The sequence below is a fragment of the Bremia lactucae genome, linkage group LG2, assembly GCF_004359215.1.
Source record: "Bremia lactucae strain SF5 linkage group LG2, whole genome shotgun sequence".
NCBI lineage: Eukaryota > Oomycota > Peronosporomycetes > Peronosporales > Peronosporaceae > Bremia > Bremia lactucae.
This window is the reverse complement of record NC_090611.1, coordinates 3,070,581-3,089,723: the sequence shown is the minus strand read 5'-3', so window position 1 is coordinate 3,089,723 and position 19,143 is coordinate 3,070,581. Positions and strand designations below refer to the sequence as shown.

General features: G+C 46.8%; 2 protein-coding genes across 2 annotated transcripts; one reads left to right on the top strand and one right to left on the bottom strand.

Moving 5' to 3' along the window:
- Positions 1–2,292: 2,292 nt before the first annotated feature.
- Positions 2,293–3,384, top strand: CCR75_000981 (uncharacterized protein; the record flags this gene model as incomplete). Its single annotated transcript, XM_067959086.1, has 1 exon — positions 2,293–3,384. The coding sequence occupies one exon, from the start codon at positions 2,293–2,295 to the stop codon at positions 3,382–3,384; it is 1,092 nt and encodes a 363-aa protein (XP_067821404.1).
- A 1,652-nt stretch (positions 3,385–5,036) lies between these two features.
- On the bottom strand, positions 5,037–9,269 carry CCR75_000980 (uncharacterized protein; the record flags this gene model as incomplete). Its single annotated transcript, XM_067959085.1, has 13 exons — positions 5,037–5,349; positions 5,409–5,473; positions 5,535–5,677; positions 5,795–5,885; positions 5,969–7,545; positions 7,617–8,002; positions 8,075–8,262; positions 8,327–8,453; positions 8,530–8,618; positions 8,678–8,836; positions 8,886–8,931; positions 8,994–9,106; positions 9,162–9,269. 13 exons carry the CDS (start codon positions 9,267–9,269, stop codon positions 5,145–5,147), a joined length of 3,297 nt encoding a protein of 1,098 aa, XP_067821403.1. The 3' UTR covers positions 5,037–5,144.
- Between the last annotated feature and the right edge of the window lie 9,874 nt (positions 9,270–19,143).

Sequence of the window (19,143 nt, the reverse complement as noted above, 5' to 3'; positions counted from 1 at the left end):
CCCTCCTCCAAATCATGGAGGAAGTGATCGATTTTGTCGATCCTCGACATTAAATCCGACATACGGTTCGGATCTAATATTCCCTCCTCCACCACAACCTTTGGTGGATTCCCACGGTGGTCAGCGTTCCCTTGTGGAACGTATCCAGAACCACCGTGATGTGAAGGGGCAGCGAACGTTTTATCTTGTTCGTTGGCGTGGTTATCCACCTTCGCATGACAGCCGGGAGCCTCGTTCCCAGCTGATTTCTGACATAGAGGTCAGTATGACGAGACCCATCCGATGGTTCAGAAGGCCCATCGGAAAACACGCGCCCCTGGCGCCTGTAGATCGATTGCAAAACGTCAACCGCATCCCGCACCTCAATAGAGATGCGAGCCCATCCCCAGGGGGAAGAAAGGGAATAGACATCCCCTTTAGCCCTCTTCGAGTTGTCTACACAACACGGACAGGGATCACCCCACGTGAGGCATGGAAGCTCTCACGTGACAACCGATGCAATTTATACTTTGCACCGGTTGGAGTTCTTTTCTCACATTAAACGCGATTCGCGTTAAGTTTTTTAAGCCAGGCTTCGCGTCCAATGTCTTTGACATTGCGAATGAACGCGCTCCAGGCTTGCATAAGCAATACTTTATCTCGCTTATTATTGCCACTAAACCATCGATGCTTAAGAAAAGCATCGAGATAGAAAACTTCCTCAGAGCGAAAGTTCTTCACGCTGGGATCAAGGCCATGTAGCTTTGTCGCAATAAATAAAGGATATTTATTGTGCGGAGTAGTTTCTCCAGACAAGCTATTGATAAGCCGTTCGAGCAAAAGCCACGGTTTCTTTTCAGGAGCGAGATGAGACACTTTACTGTCTTCACTCCCCTGAGTGGTACCCACTGAAGCAGGAGTACCACAAGAACTTTTCTTACGATGGCTTACGCCATCGTCGTCACCTTGCACAGAAACACGGGCAGGTGACAGTATGGGAGATCGTACGGGCAATGAGGGATCATCCTCATCGTCGGATCCAAATAGACTGTTTACTCGTCTATCAGAATGAGCCCTCTCATTCGAAGGCTCATTGTCAGCCGCCTGACGTATATCAGGCGACTGTTGCATTCTCCCCGAGTCGGCCATTTCATCCGACTCGCATATCGTAGTCGACCTCCAAAGAGGGGTCGTATTCACGTGGTGAATCACCACGTGCACTCGCAACATCAAGTGTTGTGCGAGTGGAAGATACTACGGCAGACGTTCCGTCTGCCGCAAGAGATAACTGTGCGTCACCCGCGGCTGCACGAACCGCAGCCGAAGGCGCAACACTATCGTCACCCCGCATGAGTTGATTCTTCATGCGATGGAATTTAAAATGATGGATCTGACCAATCAACATCGTTTTAAAAATTAAGTGGTCACATAGCGACCACTCCATCCAATGACATACAGAGTGATTGTCGTTTAAGGGAGGGGTGATGTAACGGTGTATCGTTGCATGAAATTAACACTTAAAGGTTGCTAATTAATATATTATATAAAAGGTAGATAATATTTGGAGGATATTACTTTATATGATAATATTCAGAATTCTTATCCATTAATAGGTATAGACCATTATACCTATTTATTCCGCAGACTAATCAGCTGTAGGAGTAATCAAAGAGAGAGTTACAGATAAGAATTCAGTCACATGTTTAGTATTAGATTATAATTAAGTTAGCATTTACAAAGATAGAACAAGATCCACTTAATTATATTTATTACAGTTTTCATTTTATTATTTAGTAATTGACCATTCCTCTGCACGTACTAGTGTACTTAATGGGGACTGTGTAACTTTAGGGCAAGTCTTGTGCGTTTCAGTACAAGTCGTAGTGCCCCGTTACATCCTCTGCACGTACTAGTGTACGTGAAGTGACGTAAGGCACCTGAAGCAGTGCGAAGTGGACTTGTACTGAAGCAGTACAAGTCGTAGTGCCCCGTTACCTTAATGACGCGCCGCGATAACAATAGTGGATGGTGAGGTTATCGTCATTTTTTGGCACTACTGTATATAACAATCGCATGTGGCATTGTGGCTAAAACTTCTTGGTGCACCCCTTACCCTCATGATGTAACGTTCCGTGGACAGTGGATCAATTTAATCATACTGTCTTCACAGTGAAGGATAGGTACGTCACCCCTCCTGGAAGATCGCACGAAGGCTCTTAAGCTGAGTATGCCCCTAAGTTGGGATTCTTGAATGGTAATCCGTCTAGCATTTTAAAATGTGTTGATTACGAAAAATTCTCTCTCTTTCCAACAATGCAGTCCCGCGCTGCGTTGCTAGCGCTCGCGGCCTTCGTCTTCGCGACGCACTTTGTCCAGGCCAACCTTGTGGCTTTGAATGAGGCTTCATTTGATCATCAGACAAGCAGTGGTGTGTGGTTTATCAAATTTTACGCGCCCTGGTGCGGTCATTGCCAGAAGCTGGCGCCTACCATCCAAGATCTGTCTAAGGCTTCCGAGGACGTGCACGTGGCCAAAGTGGACTGCACTAGTGAGCGCAGCATCTGTGAGCGCTTTAGCGTGGGTTCATACCCAACCTTGAAAGTCGTGACTGATGGAAAGTCTTACGATTACAACGGCCCTCGCGACGTGGACGCTATGCTTACGTTTTCTACTGAAGGCTACAAGAAAGATTTTGGCGAGATCGTGCTATCTTACGCTGAGTTTGTGGAGAAGCGTAAGGCTGCAGCTGCTGAGCACGAAGAAAATGAACGCAAGAGTGCTGTCGTACATCTTAACACGACCTCATTTGAGGAGCAGGTGCTCGCAGGAAAGAACCCGTGGCTCATTAAGTTCTATGCGCCTTGGTGCGGCCATTGTAAGCGCCTCGCCCCGACGTGGACCAAGCTTAGTCGCACTCTCAAGGAGAAAAACAGCAACGTCTTTGTAGCCAAGGTTGATTGCACAGTTCACCGCCGCGTTTGCTCGCGCTTTGGGGTCAGTGGGTACCCGTCACTACTCTATATTAATGACGCACAGGTGTATCGGTACAAAGGTGGTCGCTCGGTTCCTGCGCTTCTTGACTTTGTGGAGAGCGGCTGGAAGACGGCTGAATCGACGGGGCCTATTCCTGAAGAGGGTTTCTTTTCCAAAATTATTGATATGACGATCGAGTGGGCTACGGAGCACACTGTGCTAGCAGTTCTAGCCGGTATCTTGGTAATTGCCATTGTCGTGGCCGTCTTGGTGGCTCTGCTGGACTATTGGCTTGGTGCTGACGATGTTGCGCAGTACAAGAAAGCTCTAGACGAAAAAGAGGCCGAACAAGACGGGGGCAACGCGTTACCACCAAAAGTGGCGTCAGTAGCGGAGACAAAGAAGAACGGCTCGAAGCCTAAGGATGAGTAGTTAGACTCACTGTTCGCGCGATTTCCTCATAAGATCGCGCTGCATTAAAGTAAGGAGAAACGAATGTTAATAGTTTAACAGGCTACATTTAGCACTTAGTTCCATGATAATGTACCCTTGTTACTGATCTTATTGATATACTACTGGATGGTGCTAATTGGTCACGATGGACGTCCAGTACTCGATGACTTCCAAGAACCACATGGGCTCACGTTGCATCTTTCCGTCTAAATTGATAACTTGGTGGGCTAGTAATGTACGTAATGACACCACTACAGCGTCTGTCTTGTCCATCGGTCCAATGGCCATTATGTAGTCACCTAGATTAACATGAGATTATTGATTACACGCTTCCTTCACATTCATAACTGACCCATACGAGGCCCCGCATCCACTCCTGGGGGCGCCAGTTTGTAAAAACTTCTGAGGTCGAGCCGTAAGACGCCAGTGCCGTCGTCCACCGTGCACTGCAGTTGGTCCTCAGAGGTGGCAATTACGACGCCCTGTATAAACAGCAGTGTCATGACAGATTTTACACTTCACATCGGCTTTAGCTGCTGACCTGAATCCAGAGACGTGTGTATCTGACTCCGTTTATAGTAGGAATGGATGCGGAAGACTGCAGAGCAGAATAAATCTGCCCCACGAAAGCTTTGACCGTGGTGCTACCACGTCTTGGGGACGTGACCATTAACTTCGTGTATTGACTAATGGGGCATCATTCATTATGCAGGCGTAGATTAACATTGTTTAAAAGCAAGTTCACATGTGGGATTGGTCGTCGTTTAAAGAATGTTAGTTAAAGTACCAGTGGCACATTAAATGAGCTTCTGTGTGACTGCAGCGCCCTTGAGGCCAGCGTGCTCAATAGTCTGCTCTAGGTCTATCGAAACGGGGCGAGGAGGAAAGCCTGCCAACAGTGTGTACGGTTGAGCACCCGCGTCATTTCTGCAAACAAAACATCATGAGCGCCTTCGCTCCGCATGAAATCGTATAACTAACGTACAACTGAATAATAGCATGCAGATCACGTATAGTATGGTCCAAATTAAGAATTTCCCTGAGTCTTTGGCCATTGTGCAGACGAATCTGCAGCGTCGTTGTGGGCTTCTTGTCGTCAATCACGGGGCGCTCTGCCGGCACCGCATCGCCTTGAATCACAGCATCGGTCGCATATGTGGCAGAGCCCATGGTCTGACCTTCTCCACTAAAAGCCGTGTAGGCAGGCGGAGAAGGTTCTACATAATCTTCCTGTCGTTTATCCACAAGGCTGATCTCCACAGGTTCCTGGCGGTTAGCACCTTCCAGTTCCTGCGGCACATGGCCGCTCTCCAGCGCCTCGAGAAATGGCCGATTCGCAGGGTCTGAGCGCGCACGGTATGTGCCACCATTAACTGTAAATCCTTCTCGATAGAAAGTAATTACATGTCGGGGCTGCGTCGATTCGCCGGAGGTGGCAGCAGCTCGTGCATCTTGTTGAGCTCGTCCGATAATGTTGGCCACGCGATCACCTTCGCTTCCAGGGCCAATGACCGAAAGGCCACTACCACCACCACGGTCGGTAGTTCCCCCTGCGTAGTACTGGTTCGGCTGATCGGCATTTCCGCGGCGGCCATCGCCATCGCGGTCGTTCAGACTCGATAGCCCCACGATGTTTGCCATGTTGCGCAAATTAAGATATTTGTTTTAATTATCAAATTGACTGTTATTGCCAGCATTCCGACAATCATTTCTTAAATGCAACTTATAATTTTGGAGTATTATGCAAGCGCGGTGCGCTGGTGAATAAGGTGGGACTTGAGCAACTCGCTACTGGCGGACACGTCAGCTTCCGCGACAGAAAAGCTCGTATTACGCGCCTTTGCAAAGCCCGCAAACATGCGATCGAACTCGCGACGAGCGGCTTCGGATGTCGATGGCTTAGCACTCTCGAACGACCTCTGTACATGGGATTTTGTAATGAGACTAACGTATACATGAGTCAGAATGGTACGCAAATTACAGCAGAATTGTACAGCACGAACTTCGATACGGGTGAGTTGCCTTCCAGCTTTTCGTGCACATGTTCTAGCTGGGCCGAGTACATGACCTGCACATATTTTTAATGAATGCGCATGAGCCCTATATAAAATCGAAGGAGTTATCCTTACCGCTTGTAAATCTGCCCCAGTAAAGTTGTCGCTTTTTGGAGCTTTTGCAATGTCCGAAAGGTATTCGGCCGCTTCTTTGGACAAATTCATGCCTTTCGACACTACACGGAGAATATCCAAACGCTCGGCTTCATTCGGAAAACCTGCAGGAATTCAGAAGCAATTAATTATAATGGACTTGATAAACGCCGCATTCACAGCTGGCAGAAATGACGGCAGCGGCCTTCATGCGCGTTAACTGCTTTCTTGTCACCACGTACCACAGTAAAGATATTTGTCAAGGCGGCCAGGCCGAAGCAGTGCTGGATCAATCATGTCTGGCCTACTTGTAGCCGCCAGCACGTATACGCCCTGTCAAGACAGAACGACAAATTCCATTATCAGCATCGCTAAACGCGCTTATTCGCAATACGTTTTTACAAGCTAGTATTCACCTTTCGAGCTTCGACGCCATCCAAGAATGTCAGCAATTGGTTCACCAACCGATCAGTGACGCCGGTATTATCGGCACCGCGGCGAGGAGCAATCGAGTCGAACTCATCTAGAAAAAGAATTGACGGAGCGGCTAAGCCAGCACGCTTAAACAAATCACGAATGGCCTCTTCACTCGCCCCAATGTACTTGTTTAAGACCTCAGGGCCCTTTACACTTATAAAATTAAGACCACATTCGTTTGCCACAGCGCTGGCAAGCAGAGTTTTTCCACACCCAGGCGGCCCATAAAGCAGCAAACCAGCTGGAAGTTTTATCGGTGTGTTGTCGTATAGCTTTGCGTAACGAGTTGGAAGTTCCAACGTATCCTTGAGTATTAAACGGACTTGGTGCAATCCTCCGACGTCACTCCATTTAACTGAACTCTTAAATAGATCCACTCCAAGCAAAGCTGTTGGTTGAAAGTTTTCAATACCTTCGATAAAGTCGTGTTGCCGGAGAGTACATATGACCTTGGAGCTTTTGCTTGGCTCAGAATATGCGTGACGCTTCAGCATTTGATGGAAGGCACGGTCGGTGGCACTTGATAAATCACGGAGACTATAGCCTTCTGTCTTCGACGATAGGAGTCCGAAATCGATAACAGGATCTACAACAACTTGATGCGAGTCTTTGTCAGGCAAGATTGCGTCGTCCACTTTCAATTGCAGCATCTCGCGAATTAATACTTCGCGTCGTTCTGCATCCGGGCAAGCCACGTGAATAGGGCGGTCAAAAAGGCTACATGCTCGCAGGACCTTATGGATACTTGTATCTGATCGAGCGACGGCAACAATAGCTACCGTTTTTCGCTGCATAGCGTTACCTACTGTCTCCAAAAGCTTCCGTTTTGCTAGTTTCTTTTGCTGTCCAAGAGTTCTCTTACAAATAAATTCCCATTCCCGTTTAAACGATGCGTTTAATTCGACGGTTGTTTTCCATATTCGATGACTGCACTGCTGCATTAAACCTATGAGCAGCTCAGCAATGCGTCGTGATTGTTCGTTTGCAGCACCTGCCGACTCTTCTTCTATAGGCAATAACGCATCTAAGTTATCGAAAACAAGCAAGGCAGGGGCATTCGTTGCAGACTGCTTGAAGAGCTCGTTCAGCCGAGACTTTACAGTCTTCATCTTAAGTCCTCGTAGATTTCGGCACTCGACTATTGTTGCGGTTGCAGACATCTGTGACGAAGACTGAAGTTCGTGGACTATAGCTCGTACGAGTGTCGACTTCCCACTACCCCGCTCGCCGTGTATTAATGCACTTCCTGGAGGTCTCGTTCCCAGCAATACTCGCACCGCTAACGCATCGACAGTCATGAAAGTCTGCACAAAATTTTTTAGCAACGAATATGACTTTGCCGAGCGAGATAACTCTAGGACGGATAGATCTGTTAGAACACCCCAATTTCGCGCTTTCGAAAGCACTAGCTTCTGAGGGCCTGCTGCGCTCTCAACGGACACTTGGTCCATCGTTAAACAATGTCCATTGTTACCCCCTATCACTGTATATTTTTGTAAGGCACTAGCTGGAACACCTGCAGGCATTTCAATGGTATTGGGAGCGTAAGTTTTGGTCACATTAGCTTGCTTCAATAATAGCTTAAACCTTTTAATTGCTCAGCACTGAAGTCTTCTTCAGCTTCGTACTGCACATGAGCAAGGGCTTCCACAGCGATTCCATTATCCAATTCAAGACGAAAAATCGAGCCCGAGCTCAACACGTGACTGCATTCAATCGCATTACTCCACCGCAGAAACGCTTGTTGGATAGAATCAAATAACATCGACGGATGTTCAGTACTTTTGCGGGCGAAGTTGACGAATAAGGTCACCGACGACGGAGACGACTTTGGCAGCTTTAAAACGCGAAGAAAAATTACAGCACCTGTATCGGCACCCAGCGAAGCGCTCGCACCTAAATTTAGGGCGATGTGATTTTGTTTGACGCTCATTGAAGCTTTAAGTCTCGCAACATAGCATTCCAACTGTTGTCTTCAGTGACAGACAAGCATATTATTTATAGAGCATCTACCTCGAAGGCTACGAAACAAATGCATCGCTTACCTCCGAGGCTCTCCTTGATCGTTAGATTCACTCGTTATTTCAGAATCTTGGCTCCATAGCGCAACGAGGGGTGCCACTCGGGAGTCCAAAAGGGTGTCAGAGATCACTGCGCCTTCCAGCATTGCCATAGATTCTGGATGTACCCATGCTTCGTCACTTAAGTCATTTCCAAGCGCCTCTATTTGTTTCTAAATTCAAGGCATCCAACAGTCAAAAGCTTGTGTTATTCTCTGAAAATACTTCACAAAGCACCTGAACGAGCAAAGGTCGTGACTTCTCATAAAACAAGTGAGAGCTTAGATTTTGGTCCGCAGTCTGCGGAGGACGTTCTTTTGGAGCGACAATAATTTGCGATGCGGGAATTAATCGAGCATTGTCCCTATTAATGAACACCACCTCATTTCTGTTAGCTGCCAGATAGTAGCTATTAAATTGATACTATCAAGGTCACTAACATTCCAAGCGGAAGTATAGCTTGAATGCGAATCAGAGTGTTCTGATTGATCCAGATAGGGCTCACTTGTTTATCATTAACCACACACATCTATCGTCCACATCCGTTAGCACATTCACAAACGACGAGCGCGACACTAGGCCCTTTACCTGTCGCAATAGCTCTACCTCAATAGCTCCCGCATGCAGCTGAATCATCTCCCAGTCATCGGACGTGCATGGCTCCACATTCACTTGCCGAGCTATAGGAAGTGCATCCACTACGTGCACTCCTATAAAGGCTTGCGGAATCTTCTTCAAATGGTCTTTCTAAAACTTTTTATTAATTTCTGATAAAAAAGTGTTTGAAAGAGCTTACGATGCCCACGGCCCGTGCCAGCTCAGTAGGCAGTTCAATAACGTCACTGCAAGGCATCATAATTATCGATAAATTTGTTGCCTTTTACTCTTCTATATTTCTTCGAACCTGCGCAAAACTTTAGATTTTACGATTCCACCGATCCAACCGACGCACACGCTACGGCTATAACCGTCAACTGTCTCCCATGACAACTTGAGGATCGTTGATCCTGTCCCTACCTTTACAGCTACGAATCAGCATAAATTTTTTCTATCAACTTCAATTGGAACACACGTGGTCGGGGCCGCCTAGGAAAGCATTCACAAAGTCTGGTGGTAGATTGGCGAAGCAATTTTTTACAGGCACCAACACCGGTGCGAGGAATGCCCCGCGCGTCGTCATTAAGTTTTATCTGTTATCGATAAATTGCCCACTTATTATACGCAAAATTATAATTAGGCACATCACGAATATATATTTGAGTAGTTCAAGGGGTAAGGAAAGATTAATTACAATTGAAAATTTGGAGCGTGTCAACGGGTAGGTGTTCCGTTTCATAAATATTTTTTTCTAAACGAGGAATAATAAATATTGTTATCAATAACAGTAATTAATTATGAAGTATAATATTATTATCGCTTGATAATTTTGACTTAATAGTTTCAATATTACCAAATCTGGTAATTTTGACGCAAAAGGACAAAAGTTCTGTTGATTTAAGGTTAAACAAACCCGATTAGGCGGTGCGCAAGGAGTCGCTTTCCATCGTTCGTTATTAATATATTTAAGCCAGTAGATTGAAGATCGTTACAAAAGAACTTCATATATTCACAGTATTACTTTTTCTTTCTACTAAAGCCTTAGTATCGACCTCTAGTGTAACGGATGTGTATATAAACATGAAATTAACACTTAAAGGTTATTAATTAATATATAATCTAAAAGGTAGATAATGTTTGGAGAATATTACTATACATGGAAATTTTCTAAAGCTTATACATTGGTAGACATAGACCATTATATATACTTTCTCCGCGGTCCAGTCAACGCTGGACGCGCACAAAGAGAAAGTCAGATAAGACTTAATTACATGTTTTGTATTAGCTTATAATTGAGTTAGTATTAAGTAGATAGAACAGAAGAACTTAATTATATTAATACAGTTTTTAATTAACTCTCTTTTAAGCAAGTGTTTTAAAAAAAGTCTTCCTCTGCACGTACTAGTGTACGTGAAGCGACGTGAGGCACCACTCGCACTGAGGCAGTGCGAAGTGGACTTGTACTGAAGCAGTACAAGTCAGTAGTGCCCCGTTACACCTGGTAGCACTTTGTAGTCCGTCCAAGGACCACAGTTCCATCATCTGACATGGACATGTTATATGATAATGGAAATACGCATCACGTTTCGCGTGATAGCTACTCCTGTCTAAGTGACATAGAAAGGAGTGCGGTCGAACGAATGAGTTCGCCCGTAGGGAACGATGCCATCTTGGCCATGCTGTCCGGTTTGGACAGAGATGCCCTCCATTCAGCCATCGCCAAGTTCATACAACATGAACTTGACGAGGCGAAGGAGAAGGTAGCCTTGCTGAATCCTCAAGGCTCTCAACAGGCAGAACTGTTAAGATTACAACAGGTACAGACCCCTGTACCTGGGATGACGCATACGCGTCGCCCCGAAACCCTAAATATTGATATCTCTAAGTATAGGGTTGTCGAAGAAGACTCCCTCTTAAGATGGTTTGTCGAGTTGGACGATGTGATAAGGATTCGTCACATCGTCGACGAGCAAATCTAAGTCGCATTTGCTCAGTCAAATTTGGCAGGTCGTGCCAAAACTTGGGCTCTAGGCCTTAAGTTGCACGACCCATATGTCGTGGGGTCGCTAGAGGCTTTTAAAGCCCTGCTCAAACAGACGTTTGAATCGCCTAGGGCTGACTTCAGAGCTTGATCAGATCTTCTGAAACTCAAGCAAGGCAATGTGATGTTCACGCTTATGCCCGGTACATACGACTCTTAGATAATTGTATCACCACTAACCCAGGCCATGAACACACGTTGATTACGGTGTTCATGCAAGGTCTTACGGATTATCACATGAACACCCACCTGTTCCGCTTGGAACTGGATACGCTTGAAAAAGAATATCCGTTGCGGAACAGGAGGACTTTAGCTTGAGACAGGCTCAAGCTAGTTCGTCATCATATCGTTCTTCGAGACGACACGAATTGGGAAGTCAAGATCTTATGGATCTCTCTTTGGGCGAAAGCGAGAAACCTCGTTTTTCGAACAACAAGCGATTGCAGAAATGCAATCGCTGTCAAAATTTAAGACACTACGCTCATGAGTGCAGTGCCCAACGCCCAGTACCGAGAGGTACAGAACGTATTTATGGACCAAATGTCAAAAAGGGCAACGGTCGCGGGTCCGACGTTGTTGCGAAATCGCTACAGCGAGGCGGACTGTTAAAAAACGGTCGGGGTCTGTAGGGGCGCAACGCCCTACTGATCCAGCAACCTCAAGAGAATTTGCAAATCTCTTGACGAAAGTTGCTCCAGACAAACAATCATGATGTGTCTCTGCATTTTAGTGACAAATAATTTGTCACTTAGAGCTCTAGTGGACTATGGGGCGTCGAACAACGATATTCGTCGCCAGTCGCTAGAGGGTCGTAGGCTCAAATATGTTGAGCGCGACATCCCTCCAACAACGATGACGGTGCGTCAAGCGACAGGCTCATCGATACCAGTTATGCGTAGTGAAATTTCACTACAAGTTAAAAGATTTACAGTACGATGATGATTTCATCGTACTGGTTTGGATGACAAATTTGATGTCATCCTAGGTTTATCTTGGCTCAGAAATATGAGCCAATAATTAGCTGGCAGCATCGATCCGTAAAGATGCATGCCACTTGTTCATCAGATGGCCATCTGATGAATGTCTTGGAGCGTCCATAAGCGTGTGGATGTACTACGAGTGAGTGCGATGGAGGACGGCTTCATTCATGGTATATTTATTAGGCATGGATTAGGAGGAGCAGTTTCACCCGTTATATAAGCTTAAATTTTGGGCGTTAAGCATTGTAAAGGAAGCTGATCCAATAGTGCTCTATGTAAATTAAAAAGAAAGCCTTGATGGATGAATTGCAAGCAGACCATCGAGTTGATTCGACCCGACCTACGGTGGGTGACGCATGATTCGGTGGCAGAAATCTGGAGAAAGATTGTTCGCGCGCCAAGACCTTTAGGACGCGCTGAAACGCCGTCCGTTGGACAGCATCGTATCGTCGATGAAAGCTGTGGGGGAGCGTATGCTCTAGTGGTCGAAAGGATGACCAGCTACGCGATAAAACTGAGATTCGGATGATGACCATCAAAGTGACATCGATTTATATGAAACCAGATGTAATGTAGTGTGACGGCACGAAGCGTATGTCATACGTCTATGTATACCGACTCATGCGTAACCCACACTGATTGGAGCTTCCGCTTCGCTACTAGAACAATGTCCAGCCAGGAACCCTACCGAGCAAAGAAGGGCACCAGGAAACGGTACAGTTGTGCACCGAGGTCGCATTCAAAGAAGATATGTTGCTCTGTTTCTATGGACCGGCAGCCCACGCGCACAAATTTGAATGCCAGGCCCGGACGCTTCTGGAAAACAGAAGCGAGAACGAACCGGCTGCAGGCGGAGCGCAAGGCGGAATTACTGATCAGCGTAGACTGGAAGAAAGAGGTGACGTATTTATTTCGAGAGCTTCACGATGTTCTTCACCTGCTCAGCATCCGCACGTTGGGTGTTGTTTCGTCGATAGCGGTGGCGTCCAAACCATGTGAAGAAGCACAGCCCGGGCATAGCAGGCACAAAGTACAGTTGACCCCCATTAGAAAACTCTTGATGGAGAAAGGAGGTGCGGCACCCACAATCGAATACAGGATCACCCTCGCCGCACCGAGACGTTCAAAAACTTGCTCGGTTCGCTGTATAGAATACGCAACCTTCGAAACTGTTTCCAAGGTATCACGACGCAAGCATATAATCTCAGTGTCGCAGGACGAATGTCTCCTCAGACAGCTGAGACAACTCAGCATGGCTGAAATCCGAAAGAGACTTGATGCTAAATGCACGGGCCACGTGCATCCTAAAACTCCGTTGCGGCTCCACTACCTACCAATGCAGCGGCGGTGAGAGGTAGTAGTGGACGCCATTGGACAAAGCTCATAGTGAAGAGACGCGTCAGCTTTATACCCAACCAGGTTGATAAAGCCTAAACCACGCGCGATCGTCAGGACGAAGCTTGTGCCACGTGACTTCATCGGAGCGAGTACCGCAACTTCCACGCCCCCTTTTAACATGTAGGAGCAAGGTGTGTAACGAGTAAGCTGCCTTATGTTACACGCCTTTTAAGTACACTTGATGGGGCGGTCAATTAACTTGTGTGAATTTTACTGACCTGTCACTCGGGTGAGGTTTACATGGTGTATGTGATGCACACGGGTGCATTCATATTAAAATGAATGACGTCTAACGTCATCTGCGAGCTGAGCTATTAAGATTAAATGCGCTCGCCATGTAGGGTTGCACATCTACAGAGATGGCATCGAATCATTGGCTAAAAAGGTGTTACATATAATTCTGTCAAATATATATTCGTCTTAGAGTTACTTTTAAGTACACTATGCGCAGAAGAAGACGGGCAACCGCTTCCGTGATAGCACTTGTAGAAGAATACAAGTTTGTTGGGTGAGGTCGCCTTAAGCATCCACCTACTACCTCGCTGCGCGTGATAGAAGACGGTCAAACCGCGTCCTTACTGTGCCCGAAGGTGGTGCGAAGTCGCTTTAAACGCACCCGCCTAAACTGTGAGTATCATTGTCTATCTCCAACTTCCGAGCTCTTGCTATCTATGTAACGGAGCTACCTCGCTCCTTAAGTCAGAGGAAGACTTACAGACTGAAAGAGTCTCTTAGTTCTATAGAAATTTAGGGTTTAACAACTCAGGGAGTCGTACAAGTTATTAAAGCTTAATGAATGAATCCTAGTTCAAGGGTTCAGGGGTTCGTAGAACCAAGTGGGAACTTATTCCATAGAGTATGTACCTTAGAAAGGCTTCTATCTCTCAAGGGTCAATGCGCAAGCCTTAAAAAGGCACTAGGCGCTTTAAGATCAGAATAAGAAATGCAATTTATTATATTATTTAAGTCTAAAATCTTACCCTAGCTAATTTAACATAGATTTAGGCCGCCAGATTTATATCTAGCGGCGACCACGTTTGTTACCCATAATAAATGGAATTTTAGAAATTAACTATTTTAAATTAGGATAAAAGGGTATTTTACCCATACAGTAAATGTACCGCAAGAACGCTTTACCAACCGATGTGTGCCCCATCATCCCCCATCAGACGCTTCATTTCCTATTTGAGGTGGAACATAGAGAAATAACCGTGGTTTGCTTTCCTTTGTCATGACAATTAAGCGTGAGTCACAGACTCTTAGCACCTTCCTCGACGATAAGGGAATGGTGGACTTTGAAAGTCACACTCCATCGGAGGATGAGAGAAAGAGCGTCGCTCTTACTCGCCTTCTCACGAGGATGAGCGTCGGCGGGCCCTGTATCCGTTTCCAGAACGTAAGACCGCAGGTGTCTTAACTGCATTTCGCAGGACAAAAGACCCTGAATCCAACATTATCACGAACCCGCTCGATGAAGGAAAAAGCGGGCAATCCTCATAAAGGAAAAAGCTTTTCGGCGAGCTGCAGAGATAGCGACAGCTAAAGCTCACAGTGAATACCGATTCACTTCACCTAGTGTGGAAGAGTATCTGAAAGAGATCACGGGTCACAGCTTGGCCATTTGGTTCTCCAGACCACGGCGAGGACGCCGGAGGAGATCGCTGCTCGCGGCACTCTTCATTAGCGATGCCTTACGTCAAAGGTAATGACGCGAGGTCAGTATCTGACGCGTTTGCGTGATCAGGCCCGTGGGGCTTTGGTGACCTCAATGGGGGAATTCCGATCATTTTGTTTTCAAAGGAATTGAAAAGCGAAAACGAAGTTTCGTTTGAGTGCTGGGTCCTTCGGGCCTGCCGCCTCCGCATAATTTGGAATATTAGAGAGTCTGCGGATGTGGCTGATGTTCGTTTGGAACGGAAGCTTCGCTACGTTTTCGCCAAGCTTAAGGCGAAAGGCCAGTTACATCCGGCATTTATGCCACAAAACGAGGATAGGCCGAGCCAATTTTTCAGTGCTTCGGTTAACCGTGCAACCATGGATCGAAGCCGCACTGAGGCTATAGGTCCACCTATTAGCACTTCTAGTGGTGAGAAGCGTCGTTTGATGCAAGTTGACCTTGAGGTTGGCGCTCAAAACGTCAACGGCGCACGGGCAATCTTGCCGAAGAGGTACCTCAAACCCTGAAGAGTTTTAAGAAGAGGGGTACCACAGCCACTTCACCAGATACTGGTAGTATTGGCCCTTACGACGGCGTCGCTTCAAAATGTCTATACGTGAAAATAAAGGTTCCCTCGTGCATCAAGCAGCGAGGGAGGGGGCCGACATCTCGACAAAAGCATTTGATGCTCGAAAGCACGTGGTGCAACTTCTTCGCAAAGACCTTGCTCGGGTTGAGAGCTCTTTTGAGGCGGTTCAGAACCGTCTTCGATGCTAAAACGTAAGCAACCTCGTTTGGACGGTCAGCTGGACATCCTGGTGCGGATGCAGCAGTCTGAGGCACGGCCGTCTTTTTCGGCGCAAGCGCCTCTAAGTCCACATTGGAAGGGTTGTGATATGGCTTAAGCAAACCGACGTAGAACACTAGGTTTGTACGCATCTTGCTAGGAAGGTTTAGCGTGTAAGCAAGGCCCTTCTTGGCCACGTCCGTAAATGGGCCAATGAAGCGCGGGCGCAATTTGGTCTTGCAGACCGCAGAATCTAAGTTGGTGGGTAGATTTTTAGCGTTTAATTAAACTCGGTTTCCGACCGCACAAGAATTCGTACAGCTTCTGCCTTTGGCATCTGCTTGTTCTTCCTGTTTGTCTTGGCTATCAGACATCGTGTCACGTACATGTCCTACGACACTAAATCGCGTCGCGAGAAACTCGCTTACTTGTTTCCGAATGGTAATAGGGCAGATATCAGCAAGCCTATCGGGTAATTCCCCCCCACCAACCCTGAGTAACGTAGTGGTTTCGTTAACGGAACGCGTGGGGTGGGTGAGACCGTTGACATAAAACGGAGTGTAGCCTGTAGAGGCATGGACAGCGTTATTTAACGCAAATTCCACTGGGAGCATTGAGCTCCAGCGCTTTGGTGTCTGAGCACACACACTGCGTAAAATGTCTTCAATGACGCGATTGACACGTTCAGTTTGACCATGGGACTGCGGATGGTTCGCGGTGGACATGTCCAATCTGGTGCGAAGCACTCGGAAAATTCGATCTCCAGAATTACCCGAAACGGGGGTCTAGATCCGAGATAATTGCCAGTAACAAACGGTTTTGTCGAAACACGCGATTTATAAACAGCCTTGCAGTACCTTCACCATCAATGGTATCCGGCACAGCCGCTAAATGAGTTATGTGCTTAATCGACCAACAAAGACCACGATGCTTGTGTTACCGGCCGAAGATTTCGGTAGGCCGACAACAATATCCATACTAATGGACTCCCAATACCCTGTGGGTACGGGCAGACTGTTGAAAGGCAAGCTTCAAAGTGATGAACCAACAATGTGGTACGAGTACTATTTATGGTTATTGCATTTATGGCAAACGACTGTAGGGGTTTCATTTTCTGATTTCTCCTGCCGTGAAAATTTGTAGCAAGCTAGGAGATAATGAAACTAAAACCACTTTCTCTTTTGCCTCTTTCTCTGTGTTCATTAGTTTGGTACGTTCCGTTTCTCGTTTTACAGGTTATAAGTCCAAAGCGTGCGGTCCATATGGGCACTTCGCGCGATGACGTGCACGCGAAAGCAGCTCCCGCCACCGGTCACGAAAGGGCTGATGAGCAAGAAATCACGAAGAAAAGAGCAAACACGGTGAAGTTCATGCGGTGGACGATACCAACACCAATAGTAGCGATGCGTCAGAACTCGTGGTATTGATGACAGGGATATCTAAGCGTCTGGACAGACTCGAGGAGTCGCAGACAAGGGATGAAGAAGAAAGGGAAGGGCGTGTGAGGTACGGGCTCACAGAGCCGATCACGGCTCAGGGCTGTGACCGTGTCTATATCGACACGGTGTTTGATTACCCTGTGAACTGGTCTCGTATAGATATCCACGATTTACCCCATGAACTGGTCTCCGATAGAGACCGACGGTTCACGGCGAAATTTTGGCAATCCGTGTTCCGATCCTCCGAACACGGCTGACTATGTCAACTTCTGATCATCCAGCGATAGATGGTCAGACGGAACGCGTATCGCGTCCTCGAAGAGAAACTCCGAGCTTACGTCTGATCGTATCCGAATTGGAGTGAGTTTTACGGATGGTTGAATTTGCCATCAACAATTAGGCGCATGCGTCTAACGCATACACCGTTCTTCGTGAATGGTTACGCCATCCAAGCAGACCCACCCAATTAGAGAGATCTTCTACTTAAGGGGGGGGGGTGGTTTCGCACGAGCAAAACATCACGCGCCGAAGTTACGAACGACGCGAATGATGTCGATGTCGAAGCAATCGGCAGATGAGAAAGATCGCATGGCAGTGCGCACAAAGCGCACTGGAAAAGACAAAACAAATGTGTCAGCAAAGGCTTTTCTGCTGGCTCGAGAATCAGTAATCCGTTTCGTACAGGGTTTTATTGCTAACACAGTGGACCGTCATAGAAGGAATGCAGACAAACATGAAAGAGCAAACGTTCTTTTATTTAAAATTATGACCTAGTACTACTCTCTACGGTAAACTTATCTAAGCGTGTAGTCACTAATGTGGATAGCAGTAAACTACTACCAAACTTCATTGGGTTATTCCGTGTACTGCGCCGCAGAAACAATGCGTACACAATAAAATTGCCACGTAGGATGCGAACGCATCCTGTGTTTTACGTTGGTCGGCTTCGCCCGTACCATCAGTACGCGGTTTCGTCCGAGGACGAATCCGACGACCCTTTTCAAGAATCCCTAAAACATTCTTGTAGTCACGAACCAGATTCTCATGCTGAATCTGGAGATTCTGATGTCGGTTCCGAAGATCCTCGATAACCGCGATGAGCTGACGACAGCTCATCACGAAGAGCGTGATACTTCCGTTCGTACTCCAACATCGAGTACGCACTTTCCGAACGGTACTCCTACAGTTCGATACAGTGAGTCTGCACCGTCTGCTCCAACTTGTGACGCTTACTACGCTCGTGTTCAAGACCCACCTACAATACATGGAGGTAGCGGTCGAGTTTGTCGACCCATGACTCCGCCTGTGAACTCGAATTTATTTGTGTTGGCCCTAGGAAGGGGCGCAAGAATGCATACGGATAATTTAAATGGATCGTCTGGCACGCCGGTGTTTAATCCGCCTAGGAATGGCGACCCAAATAAGAATGCTAATTTTGAAGTTGCTCAAGGACTTGGTGCTCACGGTACGTTGCCCAATGGCAATTATGAGGATTTGCCCGGTCAAGGTCAAAATTTGGACAATCAAGCATATCGACACAGGATGCAAGTTAGATATCCGGATGCAAGGCATAAAAATCTCGGAATTCGGCCTTTCGATGGACGCAAACTGTATGAAGGTCTCGGCTCTGTTTTTTAGAATGGGATCGAAGATTCGAGCGACAGATTTCGCTGGCTCAGTCGTCATGTGGATTTATATGGCCGGAAGATGTGAAAGTAGATATGTTTGGACTGTATCTCTCTGGCACTGCAGATAGATATCACAACAGGCAAGTTGCGATGTGGTGGTATCAGATACCCACTATGGAATCCGTAATGGAAAAGATGCTGGAAACATTCAAGACAAGCATCACGCCGGATCAAAAGATGAAGCTTTTACACAAAGAAATGACCCTAAGAAGAGTTGGCCAGAACATTACATGTATCCGACCGCCACCTCGGAAGTTTGCGGAAATGGTGGTGACTATTTGGTATTGGATAATATCGTACAGTACGCTTCGAAAGGAATGCGAACTGTTCTGTTGGCGACCGGACCACACGCGAACTGACTTATTTAAGCGGAGCAACTTGCTCATTTTGCTCAAGCATACGAGTTAAACTCTGTCAAGGAAGGAACTCGAAAGGAAAACCGTTGGATTTGTTTCGGAGCGCTCGGG